The sequence below is a fragment of the Papio anubis genome, chromosome 7 (assembly GCF_008728515.1).
Source record: "Papio anubis isolate 15944 chromosome 7, Panubis1.0, whole genome shotgun sequence".
Classification (NCBI taxonomy): Eukaryota; Metazoa; Chordata; class Mammalia; order Primates; family Cercopithecidae; genus Papio; species Papio anubis.
The window spans coordinates 52084950-52103965 of NC_044982.1; the positions used below are offsets into that span (position 1 = coordinate 52084950).

The window sequence follows — 19016 nt, forward strand, 5'->3', positions numbered from 1 at the left end:
GCCTCTATATCTAGATTTCCATCTCTTCATAACTTGCTGTCTGTATGATATTCCACTGGGTTGCAATGAAAAAAATCTTTCTGGTTATGTGTGGTGAGCAAAAAAATTGGAAAAATTTGGGCTTATGGGATAAGAAGTCTGAGCTCCGTAACGAAGCATATAAGGCCCTCTATGATCTGATCCCTTGCTGATTCATTTCTAATTCACACCACTGTCTTGCACTTATGTTCCATTAATACAGAATTGCTGCTGGTTTCACCTGAGACATGAAGCTTTAGTTTTCTTTTCTTTTTTCCATCTCTGTGCGTTTCCTCATTCTGCACCGTTTCCTTGGACTGCCAGTTCTACCCTCGTTTTGCCTGGAGAACTTCTGCTCCTCATCTAAGGCCAACTTAGGAAACACCTACAGCAGGAATCCTGCCTAAATGCTCCCGGGCGGGCTGGCTGTCCTTCTTCGACCTTTCAGAACATCCCACACACATCCGTTTACAGAGTTATAATAAAGTAATTATTTATTTAGGTGTTCATTTCCGGCACTATACTAAGTTCTTTCAGTGCAGGTACTATCTTATTCATCTTTGTATGTGAAGCGAGAAACGCGGTACCTGTAACAAACTAGGCACTCATTCAATAAATATTTGTTGAAAAAATAAACGCGAGGAGGAAGGAAAAATAATCAACTGTGCGGACAATGTCAGTGCAACGCAGACTCCGGCCATCAGAGGGCGCCGGGGCGGCTGGGCTGGTGCGCAGGCGCGCTGAGAGGGCTGGCGCCGAGGCGGTATCGGCGGCGGTCGTGGCTGTGGCCGGGGGAAGTGAATGGTTTTACCCAGAGGGCCCTGCGCCGCCTTTCTCCGCTGGCACCGGCGCTGCTCCCTGCTCCTCCTCCCTAACCATGGCGTTCACGTTCGCGGCCTTCTGCTACATGCTGGCGCTGCTGCTCACTGCCGCGCTCATCTTTTTCGCCATTTGGCACGTGAGTAGCCGGGGCTGTGGGAGGGAGGGCGAGGCGGCAGCGCAGCCTCTTTTCGCCCGGGGCTCGCGGTCGGGGCCGCCACGGCGGCGGGTGGTTTGCTCGCCTGGGTTGCGGTCCGGCTGGTGCGGGCCGCGCGGCGTAGGGTCTGCGCGCCATCCATCCGCGGTCTGGGGGCCGCGGGTACTGGAGGAGCCTGGGCGCGCGGTCGCCCGGTGGATGCGCCCGCGGTGTCTTGGCGCAGGCCGCGCGCACCGCTACTCCTCCCGGGCTGGGTGGGGCGGCCGCGGTCCAGGCGGGCCCCTGCGGTTCCGCGCTGCGCTCTCACCGACCTCTGCTGGCCCGCGGCCCCGCATCCCCGTATCCCCGCATCCCCGTATCCCTGCATCCCCGGGGAGGATGTCAACGGCGCGGTGATACGGGCGTAGTGTGAATGAAGTTTTCCTAATTTTTGTTAATATAGATTGGCTTTCTTTTAGGGTTTCCACAGAACTGTGGCCAAAATGTAACCTACTTAGGGTGAATTTCCAACTCTACTTCTCAGCACTTGTTGGGTGCTCTTCAAATCAAATTACTTTTTTTTTTTTCTTTTTCCAGATTATTGTTTCCTGGTGAACTTTGATGCAAGTTCGATTGATTACTTTGTTGATTGCATGTCCGCGTTTCCCCCCCAAATCATACTTTGACCGCTGGAATTTCAACCGGCAGCCTTCCAAGCCACCCTTATATTCAGGATTGCTTGATTTAGTAGAGGGGGTTTTCTTTGATTTTGAGTTGCTCAGAAACCTTAAGCTTTTCGAGGGCAGTATTTATTTCTGTTACACACATCATCATCACTGTTGCAGGGTGAAAGCACAGCATTACTGGTCCAAAGTCGTAAGTTCCCAGCGACATAGTTCTACAGAGATTTTTAAGAATTTCTGTTGCTTTAGCACAAAATTAAAAGCATTGAGAGCCCTCTGGAAATCATTCATTAAAAATTTATCTCATACTTGCTTCTCTTTTCCCCGTATTCCAGTACCTTCTCCTATACTGCTTTTAATTTGAATGAACACGTTCACTCTTAGGTAGATTTTAAGTCAGGTTTCATCATGCCCGTAACAAGGATTTCTATGAAACATAAGGAGGGGCAGAATGTTTCAATAGCAGCAGCGTCTTATGCAAAAAAAATCTCGAAAGTGGAAGCATATCACAATCCATTCTTTTTGCTAAGCAGTGTGGTTATGTTTATAATTATTTTAGGACCTGACTGCTTATTGTAATCAGGAATACTTATGTAGGCTATTAACTGTGTCAGAAATAACTGCTAACTCAGAATGCTTGTCAGTAAGAGCCAGTAATTTGAAGAGCATCTTCAGCTCTGCTTTGGTGGAAGAACAATACCAAAGATAATTTGGGATACAGACTAGCTCAGCCTTAGTAAGCCTGTGATGAAAATGTGTGGTTCCATGGCTGGGCGCGGTGGCTCACGCCTGTAATCCCAGCACTTTGGGAGGCGGAGGCGGGAGGATCACGAGGTCAGGAGTTCGAGACCAGCCTAGCCAACATGGTGAAACACTGTCTCTATTAAAAATACAAAAAAATTAGCCAGGCGTGGTGGTGGGCGCCTGTAATCCCAGCTACTCGGGAGGCTAAGGTGGAGGAGAATCGCTTGAACCCGGGAGGCAGAGGTTGCAGTGAGCCGAGATGGCGCCACTGCACTCCATCCTGGGCCAAGACTCCGTCTCAAAAAAAAAAAAAAAAAAAAAAAAGACAATGTGTGGTTCCATTCCATCTGTAGATGTAGCTTTAAGTCACCCTCTGCTTGATGGGTATTCCTTTTTTCTGGAATGAGGGGGATTCTTAGAGCTCTGGGGTAGCCTTTTCCACATTTGTACGTTTTGGACCAAGTAGTGTTTGGCTTACGGAAAACCTGAACTGCACTTTCAAAAAATGGGTAATTTAATTTCAGCTTCGAAACAAATGCGTGTCTGGGCGAAGTAAATAATTTTAAGTCGTGTTATAGAATTAAAAAAAAAAATTGTACCACAGATTCATGGAGAGCTTTTGTGCTTAGGGATTTCTTCATTCGGAGACTTAGTATCCTTTTGGAAACAATTCTAAATAGATAGTTTTAATTTTTCTGTTATCCATATATCCTTATGTTTATCATCTTAGGTAGTATCTTAGTCCATTTGTGTTGCTATAAAGGAATACGGGGAGGCTGAGTAATTTACAAAGAAAAAAGATGTTTATTTACCTCAGGATTCTGCTGGCTGTAAGACTGGGCATCGGGTGAAAGCCTCAGCTTGCTTCCACTCATGGTGGGGGAGTAGTGTATAGAGATCCCATAGTGAGAGGAAGCAAAGGAAAAAGAAGGAGAGGTGCCAGGCGCTGTTTACCAGCCAGTTCTCTTGGGTACTAATAGTAGAACTCACTTATTCCCTCCAAGATGACACCAAACCATTCATGAGGAATCTGCTCCCATGACCCAAACACCTCCCGTTAGATTCCCGCCTCCAACATTGGGGATCAGATTTCAACCTGAGATTTGGAGAAGTTAAACCAAACTCTAGCAGGTAGTTGAAGTAACTTTCAGAAGACTCATTTTACAATTTTTAAATTACATTCCAAAAATCTTATTTAGATTAATCACTGTATTAGAGAATGTTTTTTATGCTGACGATTATATCTGTCAATTTAGTCCTAATTCATGTGATTGATGCTCTGTGGAGAATAGAGTCGGGAGCATAGATTGTTTGAAAACTTAAAAGTTTAGAAGTCATTCCTTAAAGATGTGTAACAAGTTGGAAGGTATCCTGAATTGTGTACTTGGGCATCATTAGGGATTTATCTGTTTTATTTTTGTTATACTTCTGTGGGAAATTTTGTGGGTGTCTTTGCTCAGCCACATAGCTGCAAAAAGATTTGAAAACCATTAATTTAAGAGTCTTCTCAGAAGAGTTTCGAAAACCCTAACCTATAGCACTCAAAGAGAAACCCATTCAACAACATACTTAAAAGATCCCTTGTAGCTGGGCACGGAGGCTTATACCTGTAATCCCAGCACTTTGGGAGGCCAAGGCAGGCGGATCACCTGAGCTCAGGAGTTTGAGACCGGTCTGGGCAACATGGTAAAATCCCATCTCTACAAAAAATCCAAAAATTAGCCAGTCGTGGTGGCATGCAACTGTAGTCCCGGCTACTCCGGAGGCTGAGGCAGGAGAATCATTTGAGCCGAGGAGGTGGAGGTTGCAGTGATCCGAGATTGTGCCACTGCACTCCAGCCTGGGTGACAGAGTAAGACCCTGTCTCACAAAAAAAAAAAAAAAAAAAAAAAGATTCTCTTTAAGTCACCTGAAGAAAATATCCAATTAAATGTCAGTTTTAAAGACAGGTTTTGTATTCTGTTAAGTTGAATCTTGTTATTGACAAATACTTGTGATTATGATCCTTGTCTTGAGCTTTATTACTAAAATGTATTGGGGATATATACCACGGCTGACATCAAGTAGCTGACTAATCATGTCCATAAGTAATAAGAAATTAGTATTTTCTAATTACACACATATATATATATATTTGAGACGGAGTCTCGCTCTGTCGCCCAGGCTGGAGTGCAGTGGCCGGATCTCAGCTCACTGCAAGCTCCGCCTCCCGGGTTTACGCCATTCTCCTCCCTCAGCCTCCCGAGTAGCTGGGACTACAGGTGCCCGCCACCTCGCCCGGCTAGTTTTTTTGTACTTTTTAGTAGAGACGGGGTTTCACCGTGTTCGCCAGGATGGTCTCGATCTCCTGACCTCGTGACCCGCCCGTCTCAGCCTTCCAAAGTGCTGGGATTACAGGCTTGAGCCACCGCGCCGGGCCTCACATTTATATTTTTAACATTTGTGTTAGGTGTCATTAGCCAAGGGAAATCCCCTCTGGTGAGTTCTGCACTTTTTTTTTTTTTTAATCCCAAGTGCTATTTTTTTCACCCCTTCCTTCCATTTAATGTTTATTGAGCACTTACCTATGTGCCAGGCACTATTTTATATTTTAGGCCCTGGGACATAATAGTAAATATAACAATCTTTGTTCTTTTAGAGATTACATTCTAATGTTTTATTATTTTCCTTCTATTGCTATTTGGTTGGAGTTTTTATTCGGGCAGGTTGGTGAATTTTATAGAACTCTAGAAATTAAACCATCTTTTTATAAAACTAAATTTTAACAGGGAAATAAACAGTCATGTTAAAAGATGGAAATATGTAACTTTACTGATTACTGATAATATTGAGCAACACTTTGACATGTAAAGATACTATTCCTAACTCATTAGGGGAAGGGTAGCTTAGGTTGTGTGTACCTGGGATGAGTAGTGTTAGCAACTAACATGGCTCCCCCATCAACTTGCTGCCTTTGTCTTCTTTCTTTGACACCTGAAATGATGCCACAAAGTGATGCATAGCCCCTATTTTGACTCTTAACGTACATTCTAGTGACCCTTGAGGTTGACACATTCCTCCAGAGTGTGGACAGAAGCATCCTTAGAAATGTATGTGTTTGTGCACAAATGGGAACAAATTGAAGAGTTAAAATCCATCTCTAGTGTCCCACTGAGCACTGTGCCAAGGGAGGAGGAGCATGCACAGATAAATAAAAATGGTCCTTCTCCCTGAGAATGTAGAGGGGAGGACAGACTTGTGTGTAAATACCACACTCATGGCAATGAGAAAAGCCATATTGATGGCATTATAGAGTCCCATGCTGTGTGGAGATGTGGACAGGGATGCAATTACTTCTGCCCAGAGGAGTTAGGAAAACCTACAGAAAGAAATTGGCATAAGAAGGTTTGTTTTTTTTTTTTTTTTTTTGGATAAAGAGGAATTTGGATAAACAGTTGAAACGACTTTTCTACTCAGAAGATTATTTCAAGTAGAGATAAGTTGAAATAACTTGAGCAGAGGCATTGAAGAAATTGAAAATTGGAGGTATTTATTACAGTGATACCAAATTTTAGTGATGCTGAGATAAGAATGTTTTCACTTCTTTAAATTGGATTCTGGCTCTTCTTTTTGTCATATATGAGTTTAGTATAAATTGGTATTTGTGATCTCGGTGTACTTTTGTTCTTGTTTTATTAACTTTAATAATTATTTGAATATGGGGCAGGTTTGTTGCTGTTTTTAATTAAAGTGAGTGTTCCTAACTGTTTTAATTTTATTTTAGATTATAGCATTTGATGAGCTGAAGACTGATTACAAGAATCCTATAGACCAGTGTAATACCCTGAATCCCGTAAGTTATAATATAGGATTTATCTTTAATTTTAAAAAATATATTTGTTTTTAACTTGATGTAATTTGAAAATGGCCAGTATTCTGAGTAGCATAATATATTTGTACTTTTTGAAGTAGGCAGAAGTTAAAAAATCTTTTTCCTGTCATGCTTGACTATTCTATTATTAATCTGCTGGTGGTCTTGTCAGCTGTCATACTAACATTCTTCCAATCTGCTTTTTACATTGTCGGCCAAAGACAGTTGAAAAGGTCAAAAAGATTAAAAGAGTCAAAATTGCATTAAAGGTGTGTACTGCTTTTTAGTTTAATGTTTTAATGCTATATTCATTTCATGGGGAGGGTTAGGGCATTTGTATTTGTAATGTTTTGTTCAGTGTGCTCGTTCATATGCCTGTTGAGGTTTATGATTTCATGAAATTTCATATTTTATGCAAATATATGCTTGCTAGCCCGGTCAAGTAGGGAAAGCTGTTAAATGCGTATGCGTTTTTTTTATGTTATAGCCATAGGCACTTCTATGTGAAATTATTTAGTGCAGTACTTGAAAGTTGGTTAACATAAAATGACTAATAGATGGTGAGATGATTCTTGGGTTGTGACTTATGGTGAGGTAGTATGTGAGTGAAATCTTTAGTATGGACTTATCTGCCATATCTAGTTTGTCTTTGGTTTGCATATTCTGGAATAAATGAGTCATTCTTTCAGCTGATGTTTATTCAGAGCCTGTTAGGTGGATACCTCTGTTCTGGGGGCTCTGGGATCTCACAGTAATGCCATTCTTTGGACTTAAGGTGCCATAATTTTGTAGATAACAATTTGTATACAAATGTCTACGTAGTTATTTCTAGTGTGTATTTACTTTCTATTTCTGAAACAGGCCTGAAGTTCTGAGCCATCATGAATTTAGTGCTAATGTAGCTCCATTGTGCTTGGGGTGTTTGAAAAAATATATATGTATGTATTTTAAAATTTTCTTTTGAGATGGTGGGGGGGATCTCTCTATATTGCCCAGGCTCGTATCAAACTCCTGGGTCAAGTGATCCTCCTGCCTCAACTTCCTGGGTAGCTGGGATTACAGGCGCACACCAAGGTACCCAGCTTGTTTTTTGTATTTTTAAATGCATTTAGGAAGATTCTCCTTTAGCCTGTGTATTTGATTGTGCGTGATTGGTCAGGAATTGAATGGTTGGTTGTTTATAAGAAAGCCATCGGTATGTCTTCAAGAAATAAAATACAGTAATTCAGCTTTAAAAATTACTTAACGAAGGGGAGAGTTTGTGTAGATTTTAGTTGTCTAGCATACTAGTGTACTAGCACTAGTGTGCTAGAGGGATTTTATTTGGAAAAGCATCTAGAAAGTTAGTTTGGTACTTTATTATTGTTTCCTAGATAACTGTGGATGGTGGAAGAGATTTCTAGTTTGTCTTTAGAGAACTGTTACAGTAAGAGTTGATGTAGGTACAATTAAAAGTATTAACTTATTACCTGTTTCTTTGCTGTTATGAAACAAGATATGAGTAGATGAATTTGCCTTCTGTTGGAAAGTAGTAAGTGTTAATTGTAAAACATTTTAACCTCAGTAGTTGAAGTTGTTACCAGGAAATGAAGAAACTGAAATTTCCCCTTTTGATAGCTGTTTATTAATAGTGTTCTATGCTGTTTGTCTTTTCATTACTTCGAATAACCAAATGATGATGAAGGTAAAAATATCTGAAATCAGATGAGGATTTTCCTAGGTGCTAGGCTCTGTGCTAAGCACTTTGCCTGAATTTTTTAATTTAATTCTTATGACACTCCTGAGGTAGGTATATTGTTATCTCATGAATAGGAGAGTAAACTGAAGCTTTGCCAGGTTAAAGCACTTTGCCGAAGGTTATACAGCTAAGATAGAGTCAGCATTTGAACTCAAGACATCCTAATTTTTGAAGCTCAAACTCTTGTATTTTCCTAATGTATTGTAAATTTAGGAGGGACTGGTTTCATTTTAACAGGTAATGTGTGATTCCTGGCTTTTCTTAATGGAAAGAAATTCTCACTGAGAAGAGACATGTGCTTGGGACATCCTAATGCTGCAGGAGGTTGAAGGCCATTTTTATAGCAGCACAGGTTGCCTTTTGGATAGGGTGCCGATAATTGGCTGAATAGCAGTGCATCTGACAGTTTTCCCTATTTAAATTTGTTTTGACAGTTCTGCCAAAGTATGGGGGAAGACAAATATCACCATTTTTTAAATTGTGAACTTTAACAAGAGAATATTATGTTTTGCATGTTTAAATACTATCATTTCAGCTATATTTGCATGAGGTATTTTTTCTGGATACTAGTTTCTGTTTGAACCTTGGTTCCTAAATGGAAGAATTTTTGTGTCACTTAAGGGGAAATTTTGTCATTAAAGAATGCTCGGAGAGGGTTGGTTTTTAAGAGAGATGGGTAGTAAATGTTTCTGGACTCCTTTTGAGGAGAAGGGAGGGAATAACATTTGTTTCATATTAGAACTGGTAGAGTTGTAGGTTATCTTTATTAACACTTTTTATTAAAGTATATTAAGAGCGGGAGGGGGTCATGCTTTCTTCAAAATCATTCTTTCCATACTTCAGTCTGTAAGTGTAGGGTAAAACCTTGCATGATGATTTGTCTGTTAGATATCAGTTGGCTTTTTAGGGCTGAAATAGGCTTATTACATTTTAGAGACAACATCTGTAATTTAAACAAGTATTACAAAAGCAACTGTAGTGGAATTCTTAATAAAATGTATGTTTTTCATGGTTTGTTCTGGTTATAGTCCTTGAGTTTCGGAGTCCTATAGCCATTTTCTTGTTTAGAGAACTTTGATCTTAAATAGATGCTGGCTTAAATGTTATTTAGAAGTTTATGTACATATGCACAGTTTATCTTTTATTATAATGTTTACGTTTGTAGAAAGTATTTGGTTAGTGGTATAGATTAGTTGTTTACCTGGATTTTATCTAAAATAGTATTCATTTAAAAGCCCCTTCTACAGCTTTAAATTGGAGAGAGTAATTTGGGAGTATGAGAAAATGGGCCTGAGTATATAGTATGATTACAATCTCTACAGCCATGGTTTCCCCTCAGGAGTGAGCTGATGATGATAAGTATTCACATGATTTCCATTTGGTATGAAGTAAACATTTGAGAAACTGGCTTTGTAGCTGTGACTTATAGGAGATACTTTGGCTGAAACTTGCAATGAGAGGTGTTGGTATTTTTATTTCACAAAGTTCTCAGGCTGAAATCTTTAGGATGGGAAAGATAATTTAAAATAAAGCATTAACTCGTGGTCATTTTATAAAAAGCATTTTGCTTGATTAATTTTTCTTCACTTAATACTACCTACTACCAAAAGGTTTATTTTGTTTTTGGGTTCTGAGCTTCTACTGGTCTTCTGTTGTGTCTTACCTTTTTGTTGGCAAGCAGGCGTAAAGAAACGGAAAGGCCACCTAAGAATAAGAACTTGGGAACCTGGAAAATCCTAATTTCATGGTTAAGAACTCAGTCTTTTCCCTCCTACATTGCAGAAAGCAAATCTTTTACATTTGTGCATATTAGTGTTCTTCCCCCCACTGTGCTGAGATTATTGGCTGACTGGCTTTCCATTAAAAAATTACTTCTGTGGGAATGCGATGTGGTTTGCTAAATATTGTGTATGTAGCATTTCTGGTTTCTGTTAAAGGCTTAAAAACACCGATGTGTAAAATTCTAAAGGGGAGTTTTGTTTCTGTGGAACTTTTAATATGTTGCATGTGATCAGATATCTCATTTTTGTACTTCTATCATTGTTGAATGGTGGAAAGAAAAAGTATTCTAGTTGACTAGCAAATTGTTTAACAGTCTGGGTGGTAACTTTGTATAATTTGATCTATTACTCTAAGAATTTGAGCTTTAAATTTTAAGTCATGTATCTTACTATGTTATGTTAGTGCAAGCTATATACTCTGGTCAGTTTGCCTGTAATCCTACTTTTGGTAAAAAGTTAAACATGGAAATAAAACTCAGTAGCATCTTTTATTTCTGAGTCTAAGAAAACAGTGATTTTTCATTATGGAAACTTGGTTGCCACCTGCTTTCCAGATTAGCAGTTGACTTAATGCCGAGGCATTTTGATCACTGGCCTGTGTTTTCCTTCCAGCTTGTACTCCCAGAGTACCTCATCCACGCTTTCTTCTGTGTCATGTTTCTCTGTGCAGCGGAGTGGCTTACACTGGGTCTCAACATGCCCCTCTTGGCATATCATATTTGGAGGTAATATTTAGATACACTTTTAATTTTTTAAAATGAAAACTTAAATATACTGCGGTTGATATGGTTATCTCACATGCTAGTTACCTACATAAAAATGGAAGCTTAGTTGGCATTTATTTTTTAAAAAATCAAGTGGATGAACAAAAACTGTTTCAATACCTCTTACAGAGCTTTATTTTTAAAGGAATTTTTTTTAAAAAAGTGAAGTATAACTTAGTGTTTTGCACAAGTCTGAAGTATATAGCTCAATGAATTTTTACATATGTATACACCTGTTAAACCACCACCCAGATCAAGATACACAACAGTTGTGGCCTCCAGAGCATGCACTTGTGTCCCATCTTAGTCAGTTACCCTCCACACCTCCCAAGACCACTGACCTCTATCAACTTAGATTAGCTTTGCTTGTCCTTGAACTGCAGATAAGTCAAAATGTACAGTGTATGTCGAATTTCTTTCTGTGTTTATGACTAAGTTAGGTTATTTGTAAAAGGTAATATTTTTAACTTCCATAGTTATATCTGCAGTATATAGAGTTAGAAGTTTTTGTTTTAAATAGGCATGTCAAAACCTTATTGCCCTTGATTTTAGGAGATATATACTGAAGAAATATTTAGGAGTAAAGTGGTATCAGGTCTACAATGGACTCTGAAATGATTCAGAAAAAAATGTACTTAGCCGGGTGCAGTGGCGTACGCCTGTAATCCCAGCACTTTGGGAGGCCGAGGTGGGTGGATCCACGAGGTCAGGAGTTCAAGACCAGCCTGGCCAAGATGGTGAAACCCTGTCTCTACTAAAAATACAAAAATTAACCAGTCATGGTGGCGGGCGCCTGTAATCCCAGCTACTTCGGAGGCTGAGGCAGAGAATTGCTTCAGGCTAGGAGGTGGAGTTTGCAAGATCGTGCCAGTGCACTGCAGCCTGGGCAACAGAGCGAGACTCCATCTCAAAAAAAAAAAAAAAGAAAAGAAAAAATTTACTCAGGGCCAGGTGCAATGGCTCATCCCTGCAATCCCAGCACTTTGAGAGACTGAGGCAGGTGGATCACTTGAGCCTAGGAGTTGGAGAACAGACTGGGCAACATGGCAAAATCCCCTCTCTACAAAAAATACAAAAAAATTAGCTAAGCATGGTGGTGTGTGCCTGTAGTCCCCGCTACTTGGGAGGCTTGAGGCAGAAGGATTGCTTGAGCCCAGGAGTCTGAGATTGTGGTGAGCCGAGATTGTACCACTGTATTCCAGCCTGGGTGACAGGGTAAGACGCTGTCTCAAAACAAAACAAAAAAACAATACTCAGAATGAGAAAGAAAAGGATAAAGCAAATATAGTAAAAATGGACATTTGAAATATCTGGGTGAAAGGTTCTTACATCTTTTCTGTAAATCTAAAATTATGTCCAGATAAGTAAAAGCAAAACACCTATTTTCTTTTTACAGTTCTTCCTGTTTTTCTTGGATTTCTGAAAAGGTAGAGACTAGATGAAGCTTGTTTAGCTATCTCATTCTGCTCATTAGGGACTCTACTTTTAAAATTAAGATGGTAAAAGAAAAGCATTTTACCCATAAGTAAAAGAATGCTTCCCTGTGTGGACCACCTTTCGTAACAGATGTTTTAGAAGACAGACCTGCTTTCTTATCTGAACGTTTGCAGCCCTTTCTGAATGCCTAATAGACTGTGTTTATTCCAGGTATATGAGTAGACCAGTGATGAGTGGCCCAGGACTCTATGACCCTACAACTATCATGAATGCAGATATTCTAGCATATTGTCAGAAGGAAGGATGGTGCAAATTAGCTTTTTATCTTCTAGCATTTTTTTACTACCTATACGGGTAAGTTGAAAAGGTAAAATGAAATATGCTTTCACTTTGCTGCTTTAAAAGTTTGCAGGCATTATGGTTTTCACACCTTAAAATCCATTCGAAGAATAACTTAGTGTCTTAAGTGTGCATGGTGCACACCAGCAAATTCTCACACACTCAATGTGACCCACACTGGTGCTTATCAAGGCAGTAAACCAGTCTGCTGTCAGAGGCAGAAGGTTTGGTCAGGGATGCTGCTTCCTAAGTTCTCGACACATTCAGTTGGTAAAGGATGGTCCTCATTCTCTGTGGCAAAGTGATGTCATTGAAGGATAGGGATGTGTGAGTTTGCAGGTTTCTGCTTGTCTTCAGGGTCTCTCCCGATATTATGTTTCATTTTTTCTTTATCATGCTTCATAAGTGGTGTGCTCTGCCCTTTATTTTCTGATTTGCTTGATTTGAGTGGTATGAATGAAATAAGTAGTTCTACCTTACAGGGTGGTGCAGTTTCTGATTTTTTTCCTTTTTGTTTTGAGACGGAGTCTCTGTTGCTCAGGCTGGAGTGCAGTGGCATGATCTCTGCTCACTGCACCCTCCGCCCCACCAGGTTCAAGCAATTTCCCTGCCTCAGCCTCCTGAGTAGCTGGGATTACAGGCGTGTACCACCACCCCTGGCTAATTTTTGTATTTTTAGTAGAGAAGGAGTTTCACCATGTTGGCCAGGCTGGTCTTGAACTCCTGACCTCAGGTGATCTGCCCACCTTGGCTTCCCAAAGTACTGGGATTACAGGCATAAGCCATCGCGCCCAGCCTGATTTTTTTTCCTTTTATACTCTGATGGACTCATTGTTCCTCTAGGTCAGGATTTCTCAACTTCGGCACTGTTGACAGTCTGGGCTGTGTGGGAATTTCTGTGGGAAGCTGTCCTGTATATTGTAGGACGTTTAGCAGCATCCCTGGCCTTTACCCACTAGATGCCATTAGTGCCCTCCTGCCCCCCGATGACAACCAAAAATGTCTCTGGACATTGCCCAGATGTCCCGAGGGGCAAAATTGCCCTGGTTGAGAACCCCTGCTGTAGGTGTGTTGTAGGTGCGGTGAAATGACTGCTTATTACAACTAGAAAAGGGCACTGTTAAATGTAGAATTATATGTTTCTTTAAGCCATGTGAATATGCTTTTACACATCACTTATATAAAATACTTTCTCGTTTTTTATCAATACATATTCAACTAGAGAGGGCTTTCTCCTTGATTTTCAGAATATTTCCAAAAGAGCTGTAAGCTTTAAAAAAACAGCATAAGGTTCCATTCTCTTTTTCGTTACTCGAAAACTTGCTAAGATAGGCTTATATTCATATTCATATTTCTCTTTATACATAAGTTTCCATCATAGAAAAAGAATGGTTAGACTGAAATTTAGGAAAAAGATATTTTTGGTATTTTTATGCTTTTAGAGGCTATTACTGTGAAAATGAATATCCTTTAGTGCATATGCAGATATTACTCATGTATGAAACAAAGAAATGCTCTGAAAAGTGAAATTCTATGTGTCATTTTAATTTCCTGTTAATTTTCATTTTGTAAGTTTCCATAGCAAATGTCTGGAACAGGGCTGGCATATAATAGGCGCTTCAAACATACATGTTGAATGAAAGAAATGAAATGAATGATTGAATAAATGATAAAGTTGGAGATGTGCAGTTGTGGGAAACTGTTCATCGGGATATGGTAGCACCAGGACATTTGTTCTGTTTTAAAGTTGTCTATCAAGCTTGTTCAACTCCTTTGTATTTCTGTTTAGAGATACATGCTTTTTGGACCATGCCCCTGTGCCTTTCCCCTATCACTCTATGTAGAATTGCCCTTGGCAGTTCTTAAACCTAAATCAAAAGGTCATTGCCTTTTATTTTGCTGTTTCCCCCCCTTTTCTTTTTTAACTGCTTCCTAAAAGTTGCTATTGCTTGGAGCCTTTCTCTAATGGGAAAGATCCTTGATTGATCATTCCTTTCTATACAATGGGAATGCAACTGGTACCTGCCTTTTAGGACTGCTTGGAGGATTAAGCGAGGTAATGTGTATGAAAGACCTAAGGGCCCGGTGTGAAGTGAGCCCTCCAGAGATGCTCATTCTATTATTAGACACGACTCCAGAGTGTGTGGTGTTTGGATGGCTTCACTAAGCTCTGATCCCCCATTAAGCTTTCAGCTGTGCTGTTCTACTTGCTAAAATTGGAAAGGGAATAGGGGACAACTACACCACATGCACTGAGCCAAGTCCTATGTTAGGCAAAAGTCCATAAATGCAAATTAAAGTCACTGTGAACTTGTCATTAGTCTTTTCATTTTCTGTGATACTAGTTTGCTATATAAAGCATACTCTCTCATGCTCTTGAGTTTTTTTTTTTATAATTAGGAATGTTCAAATTAACAGCTTTTTTCTTCTTTTCAGCATGATCTATGTTTTGGTGAGCTCTTAGAACAACACACAGAAGAATTGGTCCAGTTAAGTGCATGCAAAAAGCCACCAAATGAAGGGATTCTATCCAGCAAGATCCTGTCCAAGAGTAGCCTGTGGAATCTGATCAGTTACTTTAAAAAATGACTCCTTATTTTTAAATGTTTCCACATTTTTTGCTTGTGGAAAGACTGTTTTCATATGTTATACTTGGATAAAGAATTTAAATGGAATTACGTATAAATTAATATAAAATGATTACCTCTGGTGTTGACAGGTTTGAACTTGCACTTCTTAAGGAACAGCCATAATCCTCTGAATGATGCATTAATTACTGACTGTCCTAGTACATTGGAAGCTTTTGTTCATAGGAACTTGTAGGGCTCATTTTGGTTTCATTGAAACAGTATCTAATTATAAATTAGCTGTAGATATCAGGTGCTTCTGATGAACTGAAAATGTGTATCTGACTAGTGGGAAACTTCATGGGTTTCCTTATCTGTCATGTAGATGATTATATACGGATCCATTTACAAAAATAAAAAGCGGGAATTTTCCCTTCGACTTGAATATTATCCCTGTATATTGCATGAATGAGAGATTTCCCATATTTCCATTGGAGTAATAAATATACTTGCTTTAATTCTTAAGCATAAGTAAACATGATATAAAAATATATGCTGAATTACTTGTGAAGAATGCATTTAAAGCTATTTTAAATGTGTTTTTATTTGTAAGACATTACTTATTAAGAAATTGGTTATTCTTACTGTTCTAATCTGGTGGTAAAGGTATTCTTAAGAATTTGCAGGTACTTAAGATTTTTAAAACTGAACGAGAGAAAATTGTATAACCATCCTGCTGTTCCTTTAGTGCAATACAATAAAACTCTGAAATTAAGACTCACTTTCAGTGCATTGTTTGAGATTACAAATAGTATTTCTTAAACTTGCTTAATCCATAATAAAGACATGTTGCTGTCATTTTTTTAAAAGTGAAGTACTATGTTATGTTTTTTTCTGAAAAATACCATGCCTAGATCTAAAAAGGAAAATTTTTAAATGCCAAGCGCATCAACCTCTTGTCATTTGACAAGATTCATAAACGTGGATGGCATAGCATCATCATTTCTCTTACCAGTTAAGAAAAATTATGGTGGCACTTAAAATATTTTACTTTTATTTTTCCTTTTTGGAACAGTCAGTTTTAAGGTAAAATGGCTTGCAAATTTGAGTTTTTGCCGCTGCTTGTAAGGCAGGTAAATTATGGCTTGCATGTTTTCATAAGCATAAATAAATCTTGTGCTTTATTTGGGATGAGGAAGTTAAGGCATTTGAAAATAAAATAAGTGGTTCGGAAGTTTCTTGAGAAGAGGATCAAAAGAAATAGAACCAATGTATAGAAATTTCACATAATGATCCAGGAAGTCTATGGATGTGTTTGTGGAAATCTTACTCTAATAACTTGTTGGATTAGATGCTGTTTTATTCTCTACTAGTGAAAAATGCTTTATTTCAGTGGTTTCCCATGGTTGGGAGAGAGAGTAGCTGTTAACTGTTCTGGGTAATGGGGGTGAGTATGTTGAGGAAGAGAGGTAGAACCAGAAGAGTGAGGAGACTCGAACCATTCCATAACAAGGAAAGCTTTAAAGACCTGGTATTTTACTGTCTGGAGAACTAGAGGGATCTGACTCTTTGTCAGTTCATGCAACAAATTATTTATTGAGTACTTGCTGGGCTCTCAAGATTCATGCTTTGAGCACAGGCAGTCATTCAGTTTCCAGTCCACCTGATTAGATCAGCATGCACTTATTTTTCTTTCTTGTTCATAAGGACTTTTGATCATGCAAGACCTGGCCAAGTCTATAATCCAGATGGGTTTCCTGGGGCTGTTACTTGAGTATTCCTGTCAAAATATTTTCATGAACCCTGCCTCTCTTAGCAAACACTACTTTCCTTCGTAAGTGTTAACAAACATGCTTTTAATAATCTATTCCAGAATATTCTCCAGGAGTAAGTTTACTGGTTGGAATTTGTGGAAGCCACTTTCTCATGTTTCCCAAATAAGATACGTGGTCCTCAGCTGATTCCTCAGAGATGATTGACAGTGAGTTTCATCCATTTTTGTGGTAGTTTGTTAGTTCCTAGGCATGTAAGTGATTAGAATATTGAGTACCTGTTGTCCTAATATCTACCCACTTTTACCATGTCAGTGTTTTTTGAATTAGATCACTTACCAAGAGAAAGCAGAAACAAAATACTTGAACCTGACAATATCTGACTGCCTCTTTTCATTGCTCTGGATTTATTTTCCACATCAATCTCTTTGGGGTGGCCCTAGCCTATTATTCATGTGGGTTCAGCTGAGGCTTGGTTAACCTGGATTTACAATACAGTTTAAGTTAAACATTCCCTGTTTAGCAACAGCTGTTCACTTAGGTACTCTTTTTTTTACCTTATTATAGTTACTTTTGGTATTATGTGCTTTATCTTTAAAAGCTTTCTAGCTCTAGGAAATTGTTTTCCCCATTTGTGTCTATCTGTGGTTATATCTATACCAACAACTTTTTGTTGCTATGGATACCACAGATTGTCCTGAATTAAAACTCTAACATAATAAATGTCTGTTTAGCAGTTACTTTACTGAGTAATAATACTATATCACGGCAATATGGCCCTTTAATACTAAGGAGGTTTAGGGGTAGAAATTATTTGAACACTCATATCCAAATGTTATTAATGATATTTGACAGTTTTCTCAATGCTTAATGATATTCCTCACTCCCCATTCCAGGGTAGAGGAGGGTTTGGTTCCAGGCTATGGACAAACTGCTAATTTGTTTGAAGTTTGAATTATTTTTCATGGGAAAGGGAAGTGACAGGAAATGACCAAGGCTATCCACTTTTGACTTGAGTATGGGTCCAGTATTAGTAATGGTTTCCTAGGCTCACTGATTGTACCACAAACTGACAGACCTACCAGTCAATTTCATGTACCCAGATAAGGGTCTCACATGGCAACAAAGTACACAGCAGTTTGCAGTATGTGTCTCTTTTAAAGCCAGTTCTGTGTGTTCACCTTGACTACCACTCCTGCTGACAGCTCTCATAGAGCTCTTTTCTGCTTCCCAAATCAGTATATTTTGAAGCTATGTCAAATATTTACATATAAAGGAAATAAAGTTGTATGTGCTTTGAAACCAGCAAAATATTTTCCTTTGTACAGCACCTCTCTTTTCCTTCTATGTTTATGAATAGAGTTTGTGGAATATTGCCATGGTGTAAATAATGACTTCTGTGTGTCGCTTATACCCTGTGGGGGTGAGCTTTCACTTTAGGTGTGGTTATATCCTAGCAGTGTATCAAGCCCACTCAAATAATGATCTATGTTTAAAAGTATGTGTCTAGTTTACTTATTTATGTCATTTAACATCCATAAATGTGCATCTCTCAATCAGCTGTATGATTGTAAATCAAATTTTGATGGCAAAAATATTCTAAAACAACATTCTTTAGGGGAAAGAAAAATATGGATATCTTATCTAGCATTGCTTATAAAAGTACTCATGTTCATCCTTTTTGGAAACTATTAATCATGCTAGCCTTAGATCATTTTAAGCTCCTTTGCTTAAATCAGTCATTGATCTGCAGTATGATCAGCAGCTAGTGAGTCTGTGGTACTACCAGGATAGCTTAGAAGATGGTTCTGAATTAATACCTCAGAATGATGTCAAAAGTAAAAGAGTGGCTCTATTGCTAAATATATTGACTAGCTGTTTTATAACAATTTTACTTTGAAATTCAGAGTTCTAAAGCTAAATGTCTAAAAGAAGTAACTGCAGCTTGTTCTGCTGATGTTGGAAAATAGTATTCACCATGTAAGATCTTTGGGGTTGGAGTGAAGGTCTTATCTGCATTAATTTTGTTAATGCACATTGTAGAAGATGTAGAGAACATCTTGACATGCATAAGAATTGCATGTCATAATTTTATTGTGTAGTGCTTTTTCTAAGTATTTACATTTCTTTGGTTACCATGTTCATGTATTCTGGAGAAGTAAAATTTCTTGATTACTAGGCAGACCCTAAAACTACTAAGAGAAACATAAAATGTAGTTAGCTGTCTCTGCTCATGGTTTGTTAATATCTAAGCTAACCTTAATGGTGCTGTACCCGCTGTCCACAGAAAATGCCCTTAAGTATAGCCCTACCTTACTCCTTAGAGCTTATTTTGCTTTTGTATTTAATAAAAGTTGTCTTAAATGTT

The 19016-nt window shown here is 38.8% G+C and overlaps 1 protein-coding gene across 1 annotated transcript; it reads left to right on the top strand.

Annotated features, from left to right (window-relative positions):
• Positions 1-756: 756 nt before the first annotated feature.
• CNIH1 (cornichon family AMPA receptor auxiliary protein 1) lies at positions 757-19016 on the top strand. The gene is made up of 5 exons (XM_003901810.5): positions 757-976; positions 6164-6232; positions 10382-10494; positions 12181-12324; positions 14746-19016. The coding sequence occupies exons 1-5, from the start codon at positions 896-898 to the stop codon at positions 14771-14773; spliced, it is 435 nt and encodes a 144-aa protein (XP_003901859.1). The 5' UTR covers positions 757-895; the 3' UTR covers positions 14774-19016.